Source organism: Procambarus clarkii, chromosome 80, assembly GCF_040958095.1.
Source record: "Procambarus clarkii isolate CNS0578487 chromosome 80, FALCON_Pclarkii_2.0, whole genome shotgun sequence".
In the NCBI taxonomy this organism is placed as follows: domain Eukaryota; kingdom Metazoa; phylum Arthropoda; class Malacostraca; order Decapoda; family Cambaridae; genus Procambarus; species Procambarus clarkii.
In genome coordinates, this window is record NC_091229.1 from 17801370 (window position 1) to 17828063 (window position 26694).

The 26694-nt window shown below is 39.0% G+C and overlaps 1 protein-coding gene across 2 annotated transcripts in view; it reads left to right on the forward strand.

The window, feature by feature from the left end:
- Nucleotides 1-656: 656 nt before the first annotated feature.
- The window catches only part of LOC123746369 (luc7-like protein 3), a 35553-nt gene continuing 9515 nt past the window's right edge, over nucleotides 657-26694 (forward strand). The window contains exons 1-9 of one of the 2 annotated variants that reach the window (XM_045727865.2): nucleotides 657-809; nucleotides 2971-3051; nucleotides 5352-5519; nucleotides 5714-5917; nucleotides 7669-7833; nucleotides 11786-11931; nucleotides 12418-12627; nucleotides 16312-16378; nucleotides 18549-18674. In XM_045727865.2, the coding sequence (XP_045583821.1) occupies nucleotides 705-809; nucleotides 2971-3051; nucleotides 5352-5519; nucleotides 5714-5917; nucleotides 7669-7833; nucleotides 11786-11931; nucleotides 12418-12627; nucleotides 16312-16378 (1146 nt within the window). In that variant the 5' untranslated portion in view covers nucleotides 657-704 and the 3' untranslated portion in view covers nucleotides 18549-18674. The remainder of the gene's footprint in view (nucleotides 810-2970; nucleotides 3052-5351; nucleotides 5520-5713; nucleotides 5918-7668; nucleotides 7834-11785; nucleotides 11932-12417; nucleotides 12628-16311; nucleotides 16379-18548; nucleotides 18675-26694) is intronic. The other variant, XM_045727863.2, reaches the window with a different exon arrangement.

Consider the following 26694-nt stretch of genomic DNA (forward strand, 5'->3'; position numbering starts at 1 on the left):
ACAGTAGTCCTAAGGTAAATCCAGATAAATATCCTTGTCAGTTGGGTAATGTAAGTAAAATTTGTTACATGATAATGCAACAATTTCACCATAATTTGTTAAGAATATATTTCTTAATTAATCTCATTTTTAACTGGTTGAGAGATGTACAGCTTTTAATTACATTTGGGAGGACATTCCACAGTTTGGGACCCTTGATTACATAGCATTTCTGCTCTGGCTGAGTCCCACTCATGGGATAAAAATAAACTATATTTTCCTTATGATAATTCAGTATACAGTAGCTAGTCTGGTTAGCTTAACCGCTCAGAAAAGGCTGCCAGTGCGTGCATGACAGTCACGATACTGATTATTGTTAATTAAATATTGTATAGTTTAAGTCTAGCATAAAGTTAGTTTAGATCATTTATTATATAAACGATAACAAAAATACATATCTATCTGGCCATATCTTTTTAGATGACTTAAGGGAGATGTTGCTCTCACCACACTGTGGGCCTGGTCGTTGCTGGAGCCCAAAATTTCCATTATCACACAATATTCGAGCAATAAACATTACTTCAAAATTACTTACTAATTAAAAAGTGCAGCATATGTTGATTACCTGCAGAAAGAAAGTGTTTAGTTTGCTTTAATAGAGGCTAATGCGATAGGGCGAGGGAGGGTGGGAGGTTCCAGCACTCTAGGGTCCATGTGTGGTCAAGATGGCGACGCAAGCGGCCGCGGCGCTCCTCGACGAGCTAATGGGAAGGGCCAGGAATGTCCTTCCCGAGGAGAGGAATCAGTCACTCAGCTGGGATTCACCAGAAGTGAGGCACTATCCTTGTTTATGACTCTAGGAATGGGGCGCTAACATGGGAATAAATGGGCAATGTTGAGTCCGATTTTGTGGCATGTTTTGCTCATGTACTTCGTAGACATGCAGTGTGGTATTGTTAGTATGGGGGACATGTATGGGGTACACTGGGTGGTTGTGGAGAGGGGTGGTGGGGGAAGGTACCCGCTATCGGTAACATGGGGGGAAGGTACCCGCTATCGGTAACATGGGGGAAGGTACCCGCTATCGGTAACATGGGGGGAAGGTACCCGCTATCGGTAACATGGGGGGAAGGTACCCGCTATCGGTAACATGGGGGAAGGTACCCGCTATCGGTAACATGGGGGAAGGTACCCGCTATCGGTAACATGGGGGAAGGTACCCGCTATCGGTAACATGGGGGAAGGTACCCGCTATCGGTAACATGGGGGAAGGTACCCGCTATCGGTAACATGGGGGAAGGTACCCGCTATCGGTAACATGGGGGAAGGTACCCACTATCGGTAACATGGAGGAAGGTACCCGCTATCGGTAACATGGGGGAAGGTACCCGCTATCGGTAACATGGGGGAAGGTACCCGCTATCGGTAACATGGGGGAAGGTACCCGCTATCGGTAACATGGGGGAAGGTACCCGCTATCGGTAACATGGGGGAAGGTACCCGCTATCGGTAACATGGGGGAAGGTACCCGCTATCGGTAACATGGGGGAAGGTACCCGCTATCGGTAACATGGGGGAAGGTACCCGCTATCGGTAACATGGGGGAAGGTACCCGCTATCGGTAACATGGGGGAAGGTACCCGCTATCGGTAACATGGGGGAAGGTACCCGCTATCGGTAACATGGGGGAAGGTACCCGCTATCGGTAACATGGGGAAATAAAGTTCGGCATTTTCAGGCTCGTCTATACTAGCATTGTTGTATCTGTTGCATTATTAATAATAGTGGCATAGCTGTTGGCATGGTGGACAGGGAGGTCTGTTCCATTTGCAATCTTGTCCTCAAGAGTAGGATTGTTCACTCTTTAACACTCAGACTTCATTGCTAGTCACTTCCTTCTCACAGGCAATGGTCACTCCTGAGAGCAGTGCAGTTTGGACAGGATTCAGTTTCATAGGACCAGTGTGTGGGCAGGATTCAAGTCGCATCACACCTGGGGTCCCGGCAGTACGGTTGGGTTCGTTCTCGACATGGTCGAGAATTCCGGGTTCGAATCCTGGGCGGGACAGAAATGGCTGGGGGCGTCTATCACCTACGGCCCCTGTCCATCTAGCAGTTAATAGGTACCCAGGAGTTAACATGTTGTGGGGTTGCATCCTGGGGAGGCTCAGTAATTCGACCTGACCTCGGTATAAACCTACCATGTACTGTATAAACTGGTTGCCTGTCCCCTGGTACAATGAATTATTAAATTATTATACCCCAGACTGTTTGCCAACCGTTCTTAAAACGTCTCTAAACTTACCCAATCCATCCGATAGTAACGCAGCGTAACCTAAGCTAATACATGCTGACCTGTATATGGGTACGGGTTTCTACAATGTGGATAAACATGCTTTGTCGAACTGGCAAAAGCATGTAATTTAACCATACCCCGGTGGGTAAGGTTTTGTGCTATTAGTTAATGTGTTAAGTTCCTAGAAAAGGTATTGAGCATCCATCTAGCAATGGGGGTGCAATTATGGAACTTGTTAGTCGACGTCAGAACGTTGACGTCTGTTGACAACATCAGAGGGTGGGTGTTACGATCTCATGTTGACTAGTTGCCCACTGTTGCGCTATTTACTGTACTGTAATTGTAATTGTGCTTCAGTAAATATTAACATGCCTATTTAGTACTGCAGACAAATTTACTGGTTAAACCAAAGAATGTTGGTAAGGCTGTTCAATGCTTTGGAGTAGTGTTTAGGTAATAGGTATCTAAAACTGTAAAAAAATGTCATATAGAAATTGTTTGGCTCTTGCCTAACTTAACTTGCAAGGTAATACAGTACTATGCTACCAGTGTTTGGGGAATAAAAAATATTCTTGTGCTATGATATTCCCACACTTCAAGGCATTTTTTGGTCCCGAAATGAGCATTGATATTTAATTATTTATTGTAAAGGAATTTCTTATTTTCTGTTTTACTTTCCTATGTTCTCTTTACAGGTGTGCCGCCACTTCTTGGTGAAGTTCTGTCCACATGACCTCTTTACAAATACCAAATCAGATCTTGGTCCATGTGAGAAAGTAAGTAAGGGGGAGCACTTGTTAAATCTTCTTGATTTTGTTGCACTTTATTAAAAGTTACATAAATTGATCATTTGGGGGGTTGGTGATTTTACTTAGAAATGCTGACAAGAAACAGTGCTGACACTCTGGAGCATCTTTGTCTTTGGATGCATATATTTCAGCATTATATTTTATTTTTCTAATCTATTCCATTCAGCTGCTATCTTTGGTAAAATCTTGTGTTGAGATGATAGGATTATGTGGTCACAACTGCTATTCTGAGATCTGCACTGCAGAGAACTTGTCATTGTCACTGTAGGGCCATTATGATGCCTTGAGGCTGTTGGAGAAGATTAGGATGATTAACAGAAGATGCTTCATAAAAGCTAAAAGGCCTTCCAAACCTACTCTCGGCATTACAGGTGAATGCCAAGAGAGAGAGATTTTCTTAACTGTTATGCTGCTTTGCTACCAGCACTCACCACTTCCATATAGTTTAGATTTATGAACCCTTAATGAATGTTAATTAAAAGTCCTACAATCATAGTGAGCATGACAAGATAGTTTACAAAACCAATGCATTTTACAATTCGAGCACATTGTAATGACAGAAGGATTCCAAGAGTTTTAAGTTAAGGAAAGGTATTCTCTTAAATCATCCTGAACTGGACACACACTTCTTCAGTGTCCCTCACCAACACCTTAATGAACCAGCAGAGGCTGCTTGAAAAGTAACCTTTGGTGCAGGAGCCAGAATGTTGTCCTGCCTAACTGCACGATCATGTCATATGAACACACAATCCCAAAAAAAGGCACAAATTATAAGTCTGTTTGATTTGGATGTTGCTAGTGGCAATACATTTATTGTGCAACCCATACTCACGCTGTGAACAGTAGTGCAACAGTATTAGAGGGTACAAAAGGTCTTAATCAGACATTTGATTTCAAAATTCAACTTACTAATATGGTAATTATAATGACAGCTAGTAACAGAACACGGCTAAATCTGCTTGGTAATACTTAACAAAATTATTATAAATATTGCAGGGTAACAAGCGATGCTGCTAATGACTTTTAGCCACAAAACTTGTACTTTTATCACATATTTTCCTTCATCTACTAGAGTGAAATATAGATACAGTGCATTAATTTCAGATATCATTAGCAATGAAGTGGGTTGCTTATTTATGTAACATAAGTTTCGATTTATCTAAACGACAAAATTTTCACAGTGCAAGGTAAAATGCTTTGGTGTGTGTGTGTGTTGCTTTCTTTCTGCACACAAGCTGAACTGCCTGGGATAATTGTAGCCAAGTCATATTTGAGCAGTAGGAACTCTTCTGCTTTTTTCAAATTTATCTTGACAATATTTATCTGAGGACATTCTTTAGGCTGCTGGTCAAGTAAAGTGACAGCCTTTGTTCTTGCTGGGGTCAGTGTTCAATCTCTAATGGTCCAATTGATTTGATATTATTCTTTCACACGGTTCTCGCTTCCCCACTCCTTGTCTCTGTATCCCTTCCAGGTGTTATATACCAGGGGCCTGATTCACGAAGCAGTTATGCAAGCACTTACGAACCTGTACATCTTTTCTTAATCTTTGGCGGCTTTGTTTACAATTATTAAACAGTTAACGAGCTTCCAAAGCACCAGGAGGCTGTTTATAACAATAACAACAGTTTATTGGGAAGTTTTCATGCTTGTAAACATTTTTAATAAATATAACCAAAGCCGTCTAAGATTGAGGAAAGATGTACACGTTCGTAAGTACAGTACTTGCGTAACTGCTTCATGAATCTGGCCCCAGGACTGTATAGTCATATCGGCTTAGTTGTTTCTCACCATTACTACCTAAACTTTGTGACTCGGAAAGGTGTTTTTTCCTGTCGACTTACGATTATACTGTATAATCGTTTGTGCAGTATATAAATTTATATTCATAGTGTAACTTTTAACTATGTAGGTTGTAACCTAGTATTTGCACAATTTTTCCAAATGTTTTAAAGATGTTACTTTTTAGTCTATCAACTTTATTGTGTGAACTGTTTTGGACTATGCAATTTATACATGGAAAGTACCAGCATTTGGTATTTTTTGTACAATATATGGATTTTTACCTCTGTACTCCATAAGGGATTGTTAGTGGCCAGGAAATTAAAGGTACCTTTAGACAGGCATTTGCTGCCTTCAAAATTTTATTAGGTTTAAATTGCTAGTATGTGTAATTAACTTTGTATGTACAGTACAGTAACATGATGTGTTTTATTTTAGCTGGTTCAATGTGGATTGTTATATCTATCGGTTGTTATTTTTTTCAGACAATACACGATGAGGACCTTAAGCGCGAGTTTGAATCGTCCAATTCCTACCGCCGCTCGGCCTTTGAAGATGAGTTTGTCAGATATGCAGAATCTATGCTTACAGATGTAGATAAAAGAATTAGAAAAGGAAAACAACGACTTTCTCTATCTGTTAAGGATGCATTGGTAAGATTTGTGAGTTAATATTATCAAAGTTAAAAGTTTTATATACAGTAATTATAATATATTTTATTAAATACTGTGCATTTAATTATGGTATATACCTATATGTTGCTAGAACATTTCTTGAATCTTCAAAAGTTTTCTAGTTTTTCCAAGAATATTAGTACAGTGTTAAGGTTTGGAATTATATTTTGCAGGATAGTAGCACCACTGGTGATGGACGGGTTGATGAGCAACTGGAATTGCTTTCTGAGAGAATAACAGGATTGGTTAGTGAAGCCGAGCGTTTGGGATGTGAAGGCAATGTTGAAGAAGCACAAGGTCTACTTAAACTGTGTGATCAGCTGCGGGAAGAAAGAGATCAACTTCGCCGCAGCAGCGAGAACTCTGTGTGGCATCAGGTAAAATTATTTTATTTATTGAATGTTTTTGATTCTATGAGCATGAGGAGGTATACTCAGTATCAATACCTTATAATTTTCATGATTATATATTTTTGTAGTTCCCGTGCAATGTCTGGAATGCCTTTTTATATCGGCTAGAAACTTTTGATGTTATAATTATATTGTATGGTAAAAGACCATTTTTGATAAAGGGTTGTAGAGTTCCCAGGAGGCCAATTCTAGTGTGATATCACTGAATATATCCAGTCTGGTGAGGGTGATATCCAGTCAGGCTCTGCAGGTAGCTCATATAGAGGGTGATACTGTATTGGAATTATGTGAATTATTTGTATGGGGCCCCTTGCCTCAGTGGCTCCTTTACCTTACCCTTAAGCTATTATAACAGGGCAATGAAATGTCAGGTGTTCAGAAGACATTGCTTACTGGAAACAATGGCTTTTGTGCTTAGAGTAATATTGTTCACTCAATGAGGTGAGGAGCAATTCAGGATCAGAGATCTACTCAAGCTGAGGCATGTTGCCTTAAAAAATTTAAATAACTCAAAATGCCCTAAGTTGCTCCAAATTTTTTATTTTTTTTTTGTTTTTTAAACTTGCCAAGCAAACCAAAACAAATCTTTTTAAGCTACTTGACTGCCTATGAAAGTGTGGCAGGTCGGCTCACACCCGACCCTTACTCTCTGCCTGGCACCTTGGACTTTTAAATGCCTAGTGTTAGTAAGGACCATTGACTAACAGTTGAGGGATTTGTAGATATTAGCCAGTTAGCTTGCACGGACGATATGTTCTTCAGTTTCAGGAGCTTGTAGTAGGGGTTCGCATTGTGTTATTTTAGCTATTTTAACTTTGCTTTTGGTGTCATGGCTTTTCCCACAAGTTATGTTTTTGCTGCAAAAGATTAAATTTTGTTATGGTTGGGTACCTTTAAGTATGCATCAGGCAAGGTCATGTAATGCACAAGAAAAATTCCGGTGGTGTAGTGATGTGCTTCAAGATTAGTGCCAAAGATTTGGCTGTAAGGACAGGTTGAGAATGCATCTTGGCCATATGAGAAAAGAAGTTACTTAGTTGTGTCTGTGTAAGATACCCAGATAAATAATGCAGAGAAAAACTCTCTTCCAGATGATGGAAAGTAAAAGAAGGATTGACAGTTGTAAGTTAGAAGCATAAATGAGTTAGTGAAACAAAAAAGTCTCATACATTGTTGTAGTGAAAAGTGGTAAACAAATTGAATGCACCTGAAACACCCATATAAGTTACCTCAATTTACAACTGAAAGATTTAAGTATAATAAAGCATTAGAATGTTGTTAAATATAAAAGTGCCATGCACAGTATCTGTAAGGCAGGACCCTCAAACTCTCTCTTTGTACATATGGGTAAATGCTTGAAACATACATCACTACAAACACCACCATAACCACACCATTAAGAGCTAATATGACCCAGTAGCTAAATATCGAAGTGATTTAAAAATGTATCTGGTACAAAAAAAAATGCCATGAAGGACAGAGCTGGAACTTAAAAAATGTTCTCTAGTTGCCGAGAGATAATTGCTAAAACACTGCAGCAACCTCAGTCATCAATACTAGAGCTAGAATTATAGACACAATCTCTTCTAAAACCATTATAATGAGCAGCTTATTTGTAAGTAAAACTTTAAATATTTAAATTTTAAGGATTTCATAATGTTTGTATCATAAGATGTGCTGGCATAATTTTTTTTTATACGAGTTTTTATTTCCGTCAGGCTGCAGAGATGGCAGCGTCTCAGGAGAAACAGATGGAGGTGTGTGAAGTATGTGGTGCATTTCTCATTGTTGGCGATGCTCAACAGCGGATTGATGACCATCTGACTGGCAAACAGCATGTTGGATTTGCTAAGCTCCGTCAAGCCATCCAGGAGATTAGAGATGTAAGAGTTCTATTATGTATTTGATATTAATATGAATTATTTGCTTGTTTTAGAAAGAATTAATATGTTTGGGTATGGGAGGAGAAACTGCTAAAAATGTGTTTTCCTTCCATTTAGCATTCTAAGTTTATGGTTGCTTGTGTTGACTAGACCACTCTAGCTAAAATCCAAAGGTTTCGATAAGGACATGGATTGAGATTGTCACTGGCAGTTTCAGGTTTGCATTTAGTTTTTACTCTTGATTCTTTCAGATATATGCTGGGTTTCAAACTGAAAGCAGTTGGTTACCTTTGGGTTAGTCTTCAGAGTTGGGACCAATTGTCTTGTCAGTTGAGAGTTTGTAAAAATTTGTTGGTGACACTATTTGTGACTAAGGGATAATTTTTTAGTATTTTTTTCTCAGAACATTGCATTGTCTTTAGAAATGGAATGTCATATTTTGTTTATTAGACATAGAAGAATTAACTGTCTGTTTTGTTTTCTTTGTGATGAGTAAGAGTACAGTATCTTTAATTGGTTATGATACTATTATCATTCAATAACTTGACTATTTTTATAAATTTCTAATAGTAGTATTTGCTGTAATTTATAAATGGTTAAAAGGGTTTTGTGTGCGCGTTGGATATACACGTTCGTTCAGTGACTGCTTATTGTAGGGCCGATGTTTAAATCCCTGATGTTTCCACTGGATGGGTACTGTTCCTTGACTCTGTCCTGTATCCCGGCTCCTTGTCTGGTATCCCTTCTCACGTGTTATGGTCATACTGGCTAAGTGCTTTATCGTGACAGTTGTCTTAACCATGGGCTAATAGTCCCTCTTTACACTAGTTTGTTACTCTAATATACTACTGGAAGGGTTCATATTAAATAGGCAATTATGTATAAGGGTGACATGTTAAAGTGAGATGGCACTTGTATCTTTTAGTAGTCACTCATTTTAATATAATGATGCTCAGGAAAAAAATATGTACTGTAGGTGTAATGTTTACAACCAGATAGCCTCAAAATGATGAACAAGAAATTTTTTAATTTCCTCAGTTTAGTGGTAAAGTAGCTATAAATATCAAATGATTATGGATATTCATGTTAAATAGCTTCCCAATTGACATCATAGAATGGTGTGATGCACCTGCAGTGTGTATGAAGAGCATCATATTGCGAGTGGCTGGATTCAGGCGAACTCGGGTTGCTGGTTTGCCCGGTGGCAGAAAACACATGCTCAGAGATCACCGGAATACACAGAACCATCCTCTCAACTTCAGTCATGCTTGGCAGCCGATTTTAAGCATGCTTCCACCACTCCAGGGAATCCACACCTGCTAACTGCAGCCTTGCTCAGGTATATTTAGCTCCTTCCTCCTTGGGTACATTGGCTGCAATGTGATGCACTATCAGTGTCATCATCGTTGTCAATGTCACCAACTAGTACAGTAGCACACGATTGTCCATCTGCTCTTGTCTTATCTATGATGCCAGTCATTACCTGGCAGTGGTCGTCTAGCTGTGTTTTCTGTTGGTCAGACACTGATGTGACATGACATCTTCAGAGCCAAGAGCAGGGCTGCAAAATGAAATGCTCTAAGGTTGATTTACTATTTTCTTGGATTGATGGTACAGTATCTGCAAGGGACACAATCTGGCCATCCAATATGTCAAACGATGGAGAGTGAGCCTTGAGCTGGGTTGAGGTCTGAAACTAGTTGGAACAACTTTGCATAAGTGGTGAAAAAGGTATTTATTTAGGTATTTAGGATCTAAGAGGTAAAAGAATAAAAGTTGAAAAGTTGAGTGAGAAATGTTAGATGAGTGCAAAAAGAATTTGTGGTAGTGGACAATAAACACTAAACAAATAAATAAAACACTAAACAAATAAGCACTTTTGACATGTGGGATGTATGCAAAGGGATCTTCACTTAAGGATGCTTACTTATCAGGGACTTTAGGGAATGAGTAGCAGCATTTTATGCTCTGTCTCCTAATTTTTGTGCCTGGTATGGTTTTAAATCCCTTTCAACATTTGTTCTGTATTATGTTTACTTTTATAGTAAGGGATTTAGGATTGCATCACATTTATAGCTGTCTACTTGTAGACCACCCACATTGAATATGAGTATTTCCTCAAGTATCTGTCTTGATTATTTTCAATTTCCACTGATGTCCATGCATCATATTTTATCTAGGTATGAAAAAGCTCGCCATGTTCATGATGTCTCTTCTTTTTAATATCTATTACATTATGATCAAATTGCCTCTGCTTTTTCTCGTTTCTAACGTTGTTACGTTGTGTTCCCTTAACCTGACTGCGTTCTTAGTCCTGTTAATTCAGGTACTGCCGTTGCTGCACATCTCTACTTTTTTATCGTGGTTTATTTTTTGTACATTTGTAGCAGTGTTCAAGGTAACAGCTGCCAGCTGATTGAAGCCATCCATTTGATTCATTTGTTTTGAAGTGCTCCATGTTTTGTATTTATATACAAAGTTGCTCACTTTGCAAAAAGTGTTAGGCACGTTATTAGTCAGTGGGTGGTAACTTTTTCGCATGGCACGGACTTTCCTGATATGGAAAGCATATTTGAAGATGAAACCAGTGGTTGACAGCCTTTTTCTATATATTTCTTCAGTATTCCTGTTCTATGATGAAGAATTGCTCTTTACAATTATACAAGTTGTCTGGGAACTAGTTATAACAAATGGTTATGGTTTACTTTGGATTGCATTGATGTTTAATGTATAAGAGGTCAAATGTAAACTGACTCAAATCTCTAATACAGGGAGAATCTGCATGTGCTCATCTGGAGTGAACCTGAGAATTTACGAACTCTAATCCTAAATGAATAGTACATCAAATGTTGCTTAAGGTTGGAATGAATTCAGATTGGGGTTAAATTTGGTATAATTTGTCTTACCATTAGTGTAAACATCCAAAATGTTGTGATGTTTATGGCTAACATGCAGGTTATGTTGGTGATGGTCTGGTCAACCAGGCTGTTGGATACAACTGCTGACAGCATATAATGTATGAATTGTAGCCCAGTTGATCCTCTATTGAACTCCTTGAGAGGTCAGATAATTATGCCTCTTAATGTTTAGAGGGAATGTGTTGAAAAGTGCAAGACCATATTCTGTTATGAACTTTAATATAAAATTTCAGTTGACCTACAGCAAGTTAATTGAGCCTCTGCCTTATTAAGCATCAAATAGCCAACTTTCTGCATATGTCATAGGGGGTAGTGAAGATTGAGTATAAATTGTATTGAATGATGTAAAGTTAGTGCTTGGCCTCAAGATAGAAAAAAAAATACCTACCTGCCTATAAAGCACAAATTAAAATCATTTATTATAAATTATTGGTATTATAAATACCAATAATACAGGTTATACATATTAGAATTTTTAAGAAAGTTTTCAATTTTATCTCAAAGCGCTATTACTACTCTTCCCCCCTTCTAAATAGAGAATATTAACAAATATGCTCAAAGTGCCCAAAAGGGAGGTAAAAGTTTTTTGTCTGCATGAAACATTAACTTCACTTATTGGTGTATTTTATGGCAATGTTACCCGAGAGTTCATTAATATGAATTTAATGTACATTTTATATTTGGATACTGCCTAGAGCTTTGTGGTTTAAAGTGATGGCCAACATTCTTAAAAAAGAAATATCAAGTATTTAGTGAAGCGTAATTCATCGGATGTGTGACGATATTAACTATTTAACCAACTCAATATGGCTATCAGATGCAAAGATTATTTAAAGAAATTCATAAATATGTAGTGCCTGTGCCAACTGTGTAACATGTTAATGTTAATGTATGGTCATGATTTGTAAACAAAATTGTTTAGACGTTGTTTAGGTTTGATGTATTGCATTGACATTTCAGATTGTTTGTGTTATATTAAAATGGTATGAGAACAGTTTTGAAATACAATTTTGTAATCGTATGCAATTGAACAGAGTCGAGAGAAGGCAAGAACCGAGCGAGAGTTGCTTCGTGAAAAGGAACGAGAGGAGAGACACATGGCATTGATAGAAGAGGAGAAGAGAAAGGAAAAAGAAAGAGACGATAGACGGAAAAAAGAAGAGGAAAGGAAACGCATGAGGTAACGATCGCATTCTTATTTTATACCTTTTGATGAACCTTCGCACTTACAGCTTTGTCTTAGGCTGTTGCTTGTTGGTTAATGCTTCCCAGTAGGAGAATAATCAGCTTTAGAACTGATTTTCCTTAGACATGAGTTAATAGATTGTATCAAGTGTGTTTTAGGCACACATGAATACGTTTGGTTAGATATAAATAGCTGCTGTATTACATGGACCAATAGTCCTTCTGCAGTTTCCTCTATTCCTATGTTCTTACTTCCTCATTTAAACAAGTAAGGATTCTTACTAAATGGCAACTACTGATGCTTGTATATTTTTGTTTTTCTTTACCCTTACGAACCTTTACGCTGGTTCGTGGTTTTTGTACACCTTAGGAGAAGGTGTACAAAATTACGTTTAAACTCTGGCAAGATTCGAATGATTATTATTGACATGTTGCACTATATCCTGCAGCAAATTGCATGTTTCTTTTTTTTTTTTTATAGCCGGGATAGAGAAAGAAGAGAGCTAAGTCGAGACAGGGATCGTGAAAGAATGAGGGATCGGGATCGGGACCGAGACCGAGACCGCGATCGTGACAACAGGGACAGAAGGTGTTCAAATAGCAGAGACCGCAGACATTCACGCAGTAGAGAAAGGAGTTACAGAAGCTCTCACTCCAAGGACAGAGATAGACGAGACAGGGAGAGGGACAGGTGAGTTTTGTATTATGCCTGTGAATTTGATAAATTTTGTTCAGTAAGTGACAAACTTATTTTACATTGAATAACAATGAAATTAATTCATTTAAATACTGTGCTTGAAGTGCAAATATACTACAAAAAATAAAGTAATTGATCTGACAAGTTTGGGGTATTTTTAGATTTTAATTACAGTATAAAATCATATCAATATTGATTGGATGTTTAGTAATATTTTTGTCACTTGTAACTGCTGTAATTTTGGATTTAGCCAAAACATTACAACAAATTTAATATTGCAAGTTATGTACTTAACTGGAAGTGAAAGACAAGAAATTAGAGCAGGTAATTAATAATTTAGTGCAGTGTTAGCTCAAATTAAGGATTGCCTGAAGATTTTTTAACGCGTTTGTAAGATGTTTGCTCATTTCTGAAAACATAATGAGTATGACGTTGCCGCACTGCTGGCTGCGCAGCTCCCCCCTCCCTGGGAGGGGAAAAGGGAAGCCCCAAACCCCTGCACTGGCTATCCACACCTCAGTTCTGAGGCTGATGTTATAGGCAATGGTTGTGTGCTCTGGCTCAAGTGGTTATTTCAGCACTGTGCCTTGTGTGTGGTGACTGTCTTCTAGGTGGGGCGTGAGCCAGGAGTAATTCTTCAGTACTCGGGCTGCATGCTCCTAGGGTTTCCTTCCCTAGGTGCCCACTAAGTACTGCCCTTGGGACTTGGGGCCACCTTCTACAAGTTACTTGCGTTCTGCTTCTGCTAGGCCGTTTACTGCTTTGTTTTCGGCGTGCCATTGTGTGCTAGGGTGTTCTGTCTCCCTTGTTCGCCTGGGTAGGGGACAGTTTGCACTGGTAGGGGTGCAGGGTACTGCGCAGCTTGTTTTCACCCATCATAGCGGCCGACTCTGTTCCGCCTGGGTATGCTGTCCTCTTGCATTTTTTTTATCTTTCTTTTTTGTTTGCCTGCCTGATAGGGGGTCTGCCTTGGTTATTGCCCCCTGTGTACTGAGTACTCTCCTTCTTCCGGTGGTTCCCCCTGCTTGGGCCCCATGACTGTACACATCCCGGGGGTTCAGTTCTTAGAAAGTTGTTTGGTATACTTGGGTGCCGGTTAGCAGTACCCTGCCTGGGCTTCCCTGAGTGTGAATTCCATCTCAGGACCTTGGAATTTCCATGGGGGCGAGTGGGTCCGATGGATGTGACTCGAGTCCCCCCTCGCTTTGTACGAGTTTGAGGGTCGAGCTCTGTCCCCTTGTCTCAGGGTGACTCATTGTTTTTGCCTCTGTCTGCTGCCTGTGGGGTCGGTGGCACCTTCGACGTGGAGTCCTGCAAGTTTTGTTTGTTTGTGACTGTTACCCCAGTCTTATGCTGACTAGGCAGGTGCAGGCAGCACAGGCGTTGCACGTTGGGTACGGGTGGTTGCAACGTGCTAGGTTGTTTGCTCCCCGGAAGCCCCGATGCTGTCCCATTTTGGTTGTTGTGACGGGGTTTAGGGGTGTTGGTTGCTTCGGTTTTGTTTCTGTCTGCACCCCCTTGTCTTTTCCCTGTTGTGATTTCTTCTGGTCCTGCCCCCCCCCCCCCTTTCTCCCTGCGTCCGGATCCATACTGCCTGTGGGTTCGGGGTCGGGGCAGGGCTTCGGTGGTCTTGAGACTCGAACGGTCTTGGGGATTTCTCCTTCTGGGGTAGTGACGGAGGCATTCGAGCCTGTTCCTCCTGCCGTGTTGAGTCTGCCAGTGGGCTCTCTTCCTTAGTAATTTTCCGGTTGCTCCGGCTTTTTCTTGTGAGGCTGGGGCTTTGGGGGGACAGCTCGGCCCCGGGGCCTGCTGTGCAGGTTCCCAGGGCAGGGGAGGGGCTGACTTGGGGGCCTCAGGACCCATTGGTCCCCGCCGGGATTTTCTGCCCTCTGAGCGGGGCTTGCGGTTATGGGGAGTGGGGTTTTTCCTTTCCCCCCCTCTGCGTACGAGTTTTTGGGCATTGGCCTCTCCCCGGGTTCGGTTCCTTGTCCCTTTGGGTCCGTCGGTTCCGTCCTATCGGTGGGTACTCTTCTCCGTTTTCTTGCCCTTCTTCTCTGGGACAGGACTTCTCTGTCATGTTGGGGTCAGGTTCCCCTCTTATCGGGGTTCTCCATGACTCTTGGTCTCGGGTGCAACTGTGCCTTAATAGCCTTCATGATTTTGTGCTTGCTTCTGTAGGATCTCAACAGTTTGGAAAGGTTGTCACTTCTTCCCGTATTGTTGGAACGTCTGTCGTCTTCCAATGAGGCTTACCTCCAGTCCTTTCTAGGACTCGTTGGTTCTCTTCCATGCTTCTTCTTGATTTTTGGTACTATCTCGTTCTTTTGTAATTGTATCTTCTCTCCGTGCTCTGTCTCGGCACTGCTAATTTTTCTTAAGGGGTCCTTATTTCCAAATATGCCAGAAATATGCGATACATGCAAACTAGTTTGATTTCTATCAGACATTTTATTTGGGATGCGATGCTGTGACTTGGAACAGTTGCAGCCCTTTTCATGTGAAACTAGTCACAGAAGATTGGTTGACATTGAACTACTTATAAGAAATTAACACTTTGGCGCATCGCGCGCACGAGACCCGCACTACCCCGGGTGGGCCTCGGCGTTTCACGGGAGCGCGCAGTAATTCTGAAAAGTGTATACTCTCTTCAATTTTGTCACCTCAATTCTCGTCCTAGGTTTTTCAATTTGGTATCATTGTGTTCACAATAGAATTCTCTACACGACTAAAGACATATAAAGTCCAAAAGCATGGCGTACCATCCACAACAAACAGAGAAGATGAGTGCGTGTTACCCAGGAGCACATAAGAACGATAAAATGTGTACACTCCTTTCACGTTTGTCCCTCAATTCTCGTCCTAGGTTTTTCAATTTGGTATCAATGTGTTCACAATAAAATTCTCTACAAGAATAAATGCATATAAAGCCCAAAAGTCCAGCGAGAAAGTGAGAAAGTAAGAGCGTATTACCCAGAACCGCACAAGAGCAATAAAATGTGTATACTCTCTCCATTTTGGACATCTCAATTCTTGTCCTAGGTCTTTCATTTTGGTAACATTGTGTTCACAATAGAATTCCCTACAGGAGTATATGCAAATATATGCTTGGTTTTCACGTGTTTTTGATATCCAGCCTCAGAACTGGGGTGCAGATGGCTGGCGCGGGGGTCTGGAGCTCCCCCTTCCCCCTCCAGCTGCACAGACGGCGACGCGGCGATGTGTGACGTAATACTCATTTGCTCATTTCTGTTTGGGGAATTCTATTCACTTGTTCGGCCTTTTGTAGCAATTTTCACCAGAATAGGGCTTTATTGTGGGACTCCTACCTTTCCGGGTGCCTAACTCGGTCGATGGCAGACATAGAATGCTTCTAACCACACGGGGGTTTCTATAGGCCATTGCTCCTTGTGCCTCTGTGAGGGGGGGGGGGGGGCTAGGTTCTGGCTCGTGGTCCCCGGTAGGCCCACAGAACTCCATACACATAACTGATGCCAAAGTCTGACATTAAAATATCAGCCTGCATAGCTCCGGGAAGCCTCCGGGACTCGTCCACAAAATGGCGTTTCATTACATTCAACGCTGTTTTTTTTTTATAGAACTTGTTACAAAAATAATACAGTAACTACTATAAGTAGAATTCTAGAATATACTAGTAACTGTGATTTATATTTCTTTCAGACATCATCGCTCACGCAGTCGTGAACCTGACCGCAGGAGATATAGGGAGGAGAATGGTAATTATTAAGTAGGTTTCTTGGTGATTTACTGTATGTTATTATGTTCTGTCTTTATTCCAGTGGTGTAAGATTGAGCTCTTCTGATTTGTCTCACTAACTTGAATACTTACTTCTGGCACCAATCTCATAAACTTCAGATTGTCACTATTTTCTTTTGTTTCGCAAGACTGGGATTCCATGCTGGAGGTGCATATTCTAGGACAAACCAAAGCTATGTTTAATGTGGGTAGAATATAGTTATGCGTAACTATATTGTATATGTATATATGTATATGTTATGTATAAGCGCATAACTATATTCTACCCACTTCAAGACCCCGAACCAACATAAGAGCAACAAGAGAACATATGGGCCAATAGGCCTTCTGCAGTTACTTTCATTCTTATGCCTTTCATACCCAATTAATATCCACCTCACCCAAAACAAATAAAAAGCATGATGTATGTTTTGTGTAAACTAAGTCTTTGAAAATGTAAGAAGCCTTACGAAATGCTTCTAGACATCAGACCAAAACTAAAAATGTAAAAGAATGAATTTTGGAGAGTTGATTTTTCAGTTACCATCGACAGTGAAGAAAAACGTAAGAAATATTCAGAAGATTTATGTTAGAATTATTAATCTTACCCTTTTGGTCATATTCAACAACAAATGTTTACAAGAAAGACTGCTACCAAAATATACTAAAAGATATAATGTGTGTATGGTGTTAGGTCTACTCCTGGGTTCTTCTCTTTCTGATTCTCACAGTAGCCTTGTTCTTATCATATGCCATCTCTGGCTTCCTAGCCCCATTCCCTATTGATTATGAAGAGCAAATTGTATGCTATTCTCTGTGACCTATCCTCCATGGCCTGCTACTGTAACATGAAGTGGGAAATGTGTCTAGCTGTGTTGTTTGCCCAACAGTATTATATGTATGGGTACTTGATGTCACAAATAAATGTCAAGGTTCTGTAGCACAAAGGGTTCTAAATAGTCTTCCAGGTTTGGTGCCTTCTTTTCATAATTACATATTCTCCAAAAAGAAGTGTGAGAAGGAAAAGATTAATCCATTGGTTAACCAGTCATACAAGAGGGAAAGGAAAAAGAAATGAGTTTTGGGAAAACTTGTCAGTAGACTGTCAATACAAATACTGTATGGAGGTACTAAGTAGGGCCAGATGCTTTTACTGTACACCAGGGCTTGGAGAGGAGCACAATGGCAGATTGAAAGTGATGTAGCAGGTCACACAAATGTAATAGCAATGGCTTGGGCAATTGCAGTTAGAATATGAAAATCAATAGTAAAGTACAAACCTATCAATCTGTTTTAGGCATGTAATAAAACAATGGCAAAGAACCACACTATCTGATTAATAAAAGATGGTAGTTCTTTAAAGGTGAAAGCTTGTGAAGAACCAAAACAAGATGTACTAGGAATCTTCAAGTTTGATTCAGAGTTGAGACCCGGCATGAGTGGCAGAAGATGAGACTAAATAATAGTAACTGAGGTGGTAGTAAACAACTAATTGATTACAATGTCAGCAAGGCAATAGGACCAGACTAAGATTACTGAATGGGGCAGCAGGCCTACTATGTAACTCTTTAACTAGTGAATCTATTGTGCTAGGTTAGCAAATCAGGAGCTCTTGAGAAGTCTGAAGGAATTAAAATGTGGTACAACATTAAAAAGGAGGCAGATAGGCAACTCTATACAACAGACCAGTGTAACTTTTGTGAATTTCCTGCATAATACCTATGCTGTACTGAAAAAAGTAATTGGGAAGGTGATCATGAAAAATCTAAAGTTACAATTTTATTGAGTGCCTCAATTTAGACTAGGGTAGTTTTGTTATAAGCCTGCAGAGTTCTAAGGCATTTACCAAGATAGGGCAAGAGAGGGGCAGCTAGGTAGAGGTAGATTTACCATTTTAAATTGTCAATGTCTTTTGATACTATTAACCATAAAAAGTCAATACACAAAACGGAGAAGCAGGCAGGAATCATGAGAAGTTACTAGGCTGGGTAAAGAGTACCCAACATGTGTGTTGCTTTGTGGAGAGAGAGAGAAAGATTGGGAGTCAGGGAACAAGATGAGAGGTGGATTAGTGTTAATATTATTTCACATTTATTTTGTGAGCCATCCTTTCTTGACTGATCAATATATATATATATAGTTATTTTTTTGTGCACCTCAGGGCATGTACAAGCACGTAACTACTGATGGCAACAGGGCTTAGGGAGGAAACCGAGAGGGAGACGTGGAGAGACAAGGCAGAAGAACAGGGCATGAAGGCTTAAGCAGTGAGTGATCTCCGCTTGAGGTAAGTGGCAACAAGTTTGTTTCTTTCTCCTGTACAGGGTCTTCACCAGGTGAGTGGATATGGTACATTCTTTGCCACTCAGGATCTGGTGCCAGTGGTTTCTGCTAACCCCGAGTGATTTGCCACATTTTAATACAAATTTTCTTATGATATCCATTGTATTCATGTAGGGAGATAAAATAATTTAGGTTTTATTAAATGTTCTATTTTAAATTTCATGAATTGGTATGTATAGCCAACATTCAGATGGTCATATTTAGAATCAATATGTATTTGTATCACAGTTCTGGTTGATACCAAATGGGACATTTGATTTTTTTTTAATGATTTTGAAATTATTGGTTTCAGCAAAATATAGCTGGTTGTATTATGGTGATAATACCAGTTATGTTACATCATTAAGTGGCTGTCACTGAAGTGTATATTGTAGGAAGTTAAAATGTTTATATAGGGGATTCTTAAGATCATCCTTTTCTTGTTTTTTTTCTCAATATTATCTAACTGAGGTATATATATATATTTAACATTAGGCATGTATTTAATACATGCAGGCTAATGCATGTGTGTGCTTACGCATATACACACCTGAATGAGTATGTTTGTGTTTTGGGTCATTTAATGTGTGGAGCATGTGTACATTTTGTTCCTTGGAGTGTTCAGTTGAGTTTCCTTGATGGTTCTTGTTTCATTAATAAGAAATCATGAATGCTCGTCTTTTTGTATGACATTGATGTTATATTTCTAGCAGAACAGAGCACAATTAGCAGTACCACCAGACCACTGTAGCTAGAATGAGTTTTTATTCGATGTCTTAGATTATCTTGAAAATGGTATAGTTGTTGATATGAATAGTTGTATTGACATTGGTTGGGTTGCTCATCCATTTTGTGGTTCACTTTTCAATATATTTTTTTTTTCAAATTTTGGTGGTAATTGTTTATTTCCTACTTTCTTTTTCCCAGATTCTTGGATGGAACAGGAATGTGTGTTAACTCTCTAGAAGTGTATTCATTCCTAATAGTTTGCCAAGGGTTGCATCTTGATTCTTACATTGCTATAAGTTGTGATGGTAATTAGAAAAAAACAACTTCCTCTAAACTGATATGAATGATGTGCATTTAAATTTGTCTTGGTGTCCTCTTTTTAATGCCAGAAGTTACCCAATGTTTAAATGTTTCCTGAAGGGTTGATCAGCCAGTGGCGTATAGTTTGTGCTGAATGAGATTAAGCGTTCCATGTGAATTGGTAGCTGGCAAGTTGTGCACAGCTTGTGGTGGGTAAATAAATAGTGGGAGTAATAATTTTGACTTACGTTATTAACATGCTATGAGTTTGTTGAGTGAACTTAGAAGAAATTGTGTTCTGAAGGACAGCTAAATGTAAATCTCGTTTACATGTGATCGTTTGTTGTTTACAAACACTAGCCAGCCAACAAACATGCACAACATTTCTTTTGATGAAACTTAATGTAAATATCCTTTCTTTAACTTTGTATTCCATAGTATGTTCATTACAGTAACTACAAATATATAAATTATAATAAAAAACTCCAGAGTATGGGGAAACCCCCTATAACAGCTGCAACTTGGCAGTGTAAGGGTTAATCATGTAATCACCACTAAGTCAATTATTTATATTCCTGTTCAATTGTTGGAAATGTTTTTAAGGACAGGATTTGGATATCTCTGATTGAACATTTTTCTTTGTTCTTGTTTCCTCTTTAAAGCCCATTGTGATTTTTTATCCTGTACTGTCTTTTTGTTTTTCTTTGTTTTCTGTGCTTGTCTTCATTGTTTTGGGGCCACCTCATTGTTAGAAGTCGCTCCTCTCCTTTATGAACTTAGTATTTGGAAGCTCCAAGCTGAGAGTGGACTCTTTTTAATTAAAGATAACATTTTGCCTGTAAGAGCATAGTGATATATACAGTAAGATATACAGGGCCAGCTGCTGATAAAGGGGGAAAGGGCAAGGCTACCCTACCTACCTCAAGGTAGGTAAGGTAGGAGATGCTGGCTATTGGTGATTTCCTTCTGTGATCTTAATTGCCGTTTGCGATTTTTTGCCCATTTGATTTGTTTACTATTTTGTCGTGCACCTTAGATGTAGTAGAAATACTTTTAAATAGCTGCATTTTTTGTACAGTTTAGTACAGTACAGTAATTGGTACAGTTTTGGGAGAGCTAATACAAATGCCAGAAGTGTACTGAAATTTCCTTGGTTCTGTTCAATTGGGTTGGTGTGCTTGATGGCTTGGCGACTGCAGTTTCTACATATTTGATTAAAATGTTGCTTTGTTCTCTGATAAGTTAAGCATTTTCAAAATTGATCAGGTGTTGCTCCAGCTGTGTGTTTTTAGTTACATCTACCGGGAGCAAGATGTAGCTCTTGAACCCCACCTATAAGTTATTGTACCCGATTCATTTATTCCTCCTGACATTCCAGTACTGGCATAGTTCCTATTGAAGCAGAGATTGGTGGTTGCTTTCACCTCTGGTTGAAGGTCATTACATTTGTACACTACTCTCACTGCTTACAAGTATTTCCGTATTTCTCTCCACCTGTTTCCCTCTCGTTCCGTGGGACACTTGGTAGAACACAGTGTAGCCATCAACACTACAACATCAGTGAAGAGAATCAAGGAAATTTAGGTATTGAATTAAAGCATGGCAAGTTATTACTACAATGTGACTTACGAATAATAGTCTCATCTGCTTTACACACAGAAATCACAATAGCGTAATGCATCAAATGAACAAATCCACAAAGGCCGTGATGAGGGTTCGAACCTACGTCCGAGAGGATCCCAGACGGGCCTTTATCGACTGCCACATGGTAAAAGAATTGGAACTGGGAGTTCTACTGACCTTGCATGGATCCTGCAGTCTCTACGAGAGACAAACCAGGATTTTACACAATTCCCCCCGGTAAAGCCAGTTAAGAAAGCTATTCTACGTCTTGGCTCTTACTTCATTATACTTGCTTGTTGATAGCTTGTTGACAGAGCCCGGGTGCCTGGGGAAATTATGTAAAATTCTGGTTTGTGTCTCGGAGAGACTGCAGGATTTGTGTGAGGTCAGTGGAATCCCGGTTGCAATTTTTTTACCATGTCATGGCACAGTAGATTAAGGCAAGTCTGTGATCCTCTCGGACGTAGGTTCGAACCCTCATCATGGCCCTTGTGGATTTGCTCGTCTACTTTACCCAACCTTTACCTTGCAGTGCGTACTTTTGTATAAACAGCTTGCCCTGTATATCTGTTAATTTGATGGAACCCTTATGGGCAAAATTTTTCTTTTAATCAAATCTACTTGACTTGCTGTTTCTCGTCATCATTTTCAACGCTGAGCTCTATGAAGGTAAAAATCTCCGTAACTTTTATGGGAGAGCCAGAAGAATGAAGCTGTGAATATAGAAGAGCACTTGAAAATTTTTAATTATCAGTTGAACTTGGATTTGGTTAATTAATTTTTTTCAAGTTATTAACAGTGGAAATTAATTAAATGGAATCCATTGTATATAGTGTTATAAGTAGTCTTTTATTTCACAAAAAGTATGATTATTTAGCACAATTTTAATTAGTTTCTGATCAGCAAATTATATTTACTTTCAAATGTTGCCGTTGAATGTGAAGTTTGCAGTATGAGCAAATGAAAGTTTTTAATTGTGTGGTTTATATAAAAATGTAACCAACAGTATTAATGGTTGGCTTTTGTTTTCAACATTGTAACTACTGGTTAGTGTGATTCAAGGGATGTGTGTTTAATGTTTTTCCCTTGATGACACAGCTTTTAAGATTAGGAGTCGGTTACTGTGGGTATTTGTACTCTTCTCTTTGCTTAACAGGTTTTAGAAGAGAAGGAAAATAATAAATGCAGTATGGCATGGCTAGTTATTAGGAAATAATACCTCTCGCTGTTTACCCAGGTATGTCTAGAATAATGTCTTGAAGGAAAAGAAAACTGAAGTGGTAACTTACCAGGTCATAAGATTAATTATTATTTTATTAATGGGTTATCTGTCATCCTTCGATTACAACATAAATTTTTCCCCCATATTTATAAAACTGTTATTGTTGGTATGCAGACAATGTCACAATGTGACTAAAAATTCCTCGACCCACTATTTTGAAATAAAAGAATTGACGATGTTTCAGTTCACCCTGGACCATTACACGATTTGATAACGGTCCAGGATGGACTGAAACGTAGTCCATTCATTTGTTTCCAGATTTGTGGGCTGGGTGTCTTAATGTAGATATTTTACAAATAAAGTTATTGATGTATTTCTCAAGTCTCCTGCTCAAGCATCATAAAAATAACTACTGTGTGTGTGTGTATATATATATGTATATATATATGTATATATATATGTATATATATATATGTGTATATATATATATATGTATGTGTGTATATATGTAATATATATATATATATATATATATATATATATATATATATATATATATATATATATATATATATATAATATATATATATATATATAATTATACCAGAAGTTATCTAAAAATAAATTCATGAAGGTTTTGAAACCAATTTGATTGTTGTCCAGTCAATGAACTTCCATAGTAGCCATTTTTTTGCGAGATGAAAATGAAGTTGGGCTTTGTGCATTTTTGTATTACTTTTTTTGAAGTAGCATTTGTCTGTTTATCAATATAATCATATGTATGGATTAAAGTAAAATTCACAAAATTCTCGATATTGTGGCCTCTGCATCTTTTCCTTGCATATTTACTAAGTACTAAAGACACTTGAAGGAACATAATCTTTCGTTAAAGATTTTATATTGCTAATTTGGCTTACACTCAAGTAAAGCAATTGCCCTTGAAAGCTTCCCTAAAAAGACAAATTGAGTAAGTAGTGTATATGGTAAGGCCAGATGTGGAGATTGGCGAGACGTACATAACTTTGTGGAGCAATATTATGATCGTAGACAAAGAGTCATTAGTATTAGAGTACCTCTTCATTTCCTCTGGTAGTGCTTCTGTAGGCCGCCCAATCCACCTGGTGTATCAAATCGGGTTCAATTTCAAGTTGAAATAAATATTTCTTAACCCAGGAATATTTGGGGTTGTTAGTGTTTGTGGTTGTTCTGCAAGGCAGTCCATATTTGCCAAAAAAAAAAAAAACTTATAGTATAGGAAGCTAGAGAAAAGTTGCCACATCCTATAATGATTGACCAGATGCTATAAATATTAAAACAAGTTTTGCAACTGGATGAAAACATGAGCAGGTATTAGGTAAAAAAAAAAGTGTTGAATGGAATAAAATCTTTGTTGATCCACAGTGGCTAGCTGGAGCTTTCTCATTAACATTGCTCCTATCTATTAATCACATCAGCTGTGGGAGTTACATTTGGCCTACCAGGGAACAGAGCCAAAACCTGGGCCCCCTTCACAGAGGTGCATTGAGCAGGTGACACTTCATCACCCAACTGGGAAAGCATCCAGAAAGTCAGTAAAGCATTACAAACTACTGCAATGTTCACATGAACTGAAACTTTGAAAACTGCCAAACTCCTCCCAAAACAATTCATACGAAATGACCAAATCACTCAAAACTATACGTACCAACTACCTGGACGGGAAGGTGTCAAGGAGCCATCAGGGTGCCATCTAGAACAATGTTTCATTGTGTTCAGAGCTGGTTTTCTGGAGGAGTTCCTTGGTGGTTTCTTGAAGCTAACTAACCAGTGAGAAGAAAACAAGTAACTTACTAGGGGGAAGGAGAGACTACAGGTACTCTGTAAATGAGGCCATCTGCTGTTCAATACTCTCCCAGCAAGCATTAGAAATATTGCTGGAACAAAGGTGGATGTCTTCAAGAAGTATTTAGATAAATTTCTGCAATAAGTGCCAGACCAACCGGGCCTGTGTGCCACTCGAAACAACAGCCTGTTGGACTAAGTTTCCGGGCTCGGGAAGTAGAAAAACTTGTAACCCTCTCCAGATATGCCCCACGTACTAAGGCAAGAGATGTGCAGCCAGGAAACATGGCCCAATGTAACACAGAAACAACTATGTCCAGGAACTTTGATGAAATACCTAGCCTTCAAAACCCTTGTGCCTGAATAACAACCTTGGATATACAGTACTGTATTAGAAAACACTGTCACTGCAGCATATTTGCAAACATCATGGATGTGAGGGTAAATTGTAGGATGACTAGATTTAATAACACGAGACAACCTGAGAAATGCAAGCCCCTGAACAAGGGACGAAGGAAACAGGATCAACCCACGAAGCATTCACTTGGGCAGCATTGGTGGCACGAAGGCAGTGGCAAAGAGCTGCCACTGGACACAACAAATGACATAACCCCAACTGAATCAACCAAGCATCAATTACTAAAGAACCTCTTGGGAAGTCCACTAACTAATTCTTTGTCAGAAATGGAGTCTGCTGCAGATAAATAAAACACCTACCAGCACCATAAGAGCATGAAGGACCCCAACTTGAGACTGCAGGCTAAATCCTGCAGAAACATTACCTTGGAAAAGGTGACATTACCTTGGGAAAGGTGGATTTCTGGACCAAATGGGAAGAAGTAAACCAAGGAAGAGGAGAGAATTGCGAGGACACGGTCAAACGACCAGGACAGCTTGGGAGGAGCATGGTCAAGTTGGTGAAAGAATGCCCAAGACAACTTGCAGATTGCTAACAATAGAGGTTCCACCAATGCCGAATGATAAGCAGCGACAGTATTAGGCATGAAAAGCCAGTTAAGAAACAACCATAAATAAAAGGAAAACATAACCCAAATTGAGACTGAAGAAATATGTCTGTCAGAAAGAGGCCAAGTAACTTCATACTGTTTCTTTAAAAACACACAGATTGGACACTAATAACTCGGCCACTTACTTGCCATACAAATGCTGATAGTGATGCATCAGAAGTTCGAACAAGCGAGTATATTATATCGAACAAGCACTGGTATATTAAGATTTAGGAATTAAATCGTTTGCATTTTGGTTGCTTACTTGATTTTAATTATTCTGGCTTGGTGCCTTCTTTAGATAATTGGAAGCAATAAGATGCATTATGGTTAATGCTTTGGTTACATTTTGTTTCTAAATAATTAGTAAATCTGAGTAAAGGATGGGAGGGGATTGTGCAGATGTGCTAACTAAATCTTCCTGAATGTTGCAGTAGCTGAAAAATAGACAGTTTCTTTGCAATTAAAAATTTTATCAGGTGCCTGTTTTCTTTGGAATGTTTGACCCATTCCACATCAGCACTTAATGTCTTGTATGATAACCTTCCTTCCACCAGTAGTACTGTATAGTCTTTGCATTTTTAAGGTACTGTAAATTGAACTCTTAAATTCCAGAATTTACAATTTGAGCCAATGTGTCGGCTACTCCCTTGATTTGTTCATCACAAACAACCACTCCCAAGCAATACCTTGCATGACCTGCTTATATTGTTTACTGATTCATCTAACTCCTCAAATTATTATTATTTTTGTTTTTTTTTACATGTGCAGTTTTCATAATTTTCCCTTTACCATGTTTAGATATCACTTTATTCACTACCTGGGCGGTCTAGCCTGACTGCTGCTATCCACATAGGAATTGTATCAACTGCTTAGCTTTCGTTGATTTTGTTTCCAATTGTGACAATTATTTCAGAAAATTGTCTTGTCAATAAATATTTGTACAGTTGGCTCAAAATCTGCAGCTGGTGATGGGCTTTACATTATTGTGTTCAGTGTAATGTAGGCATCTTACATTCTTTAAAAATTATTATTTTTACTGCTGAAACATAGTTTTGTGTATTCAAAATGGACATTTTCTCAAATTCACATTATTATACATTAGAATTTGTTGTATATTTAAACCTAGTTTAGGTTCTGTTGGCAGTTCTGTTGTTCAATGTGCAATGTGCAATTCTGCTCTGTTGGCAATTTGTATTTCTAGTTTGTGGATGAAGCATTTACAGAGGTGCAATTCGAACAGAAGTTGTGAATGAAGTACCTTTTGAGAAAAGTTATTATAA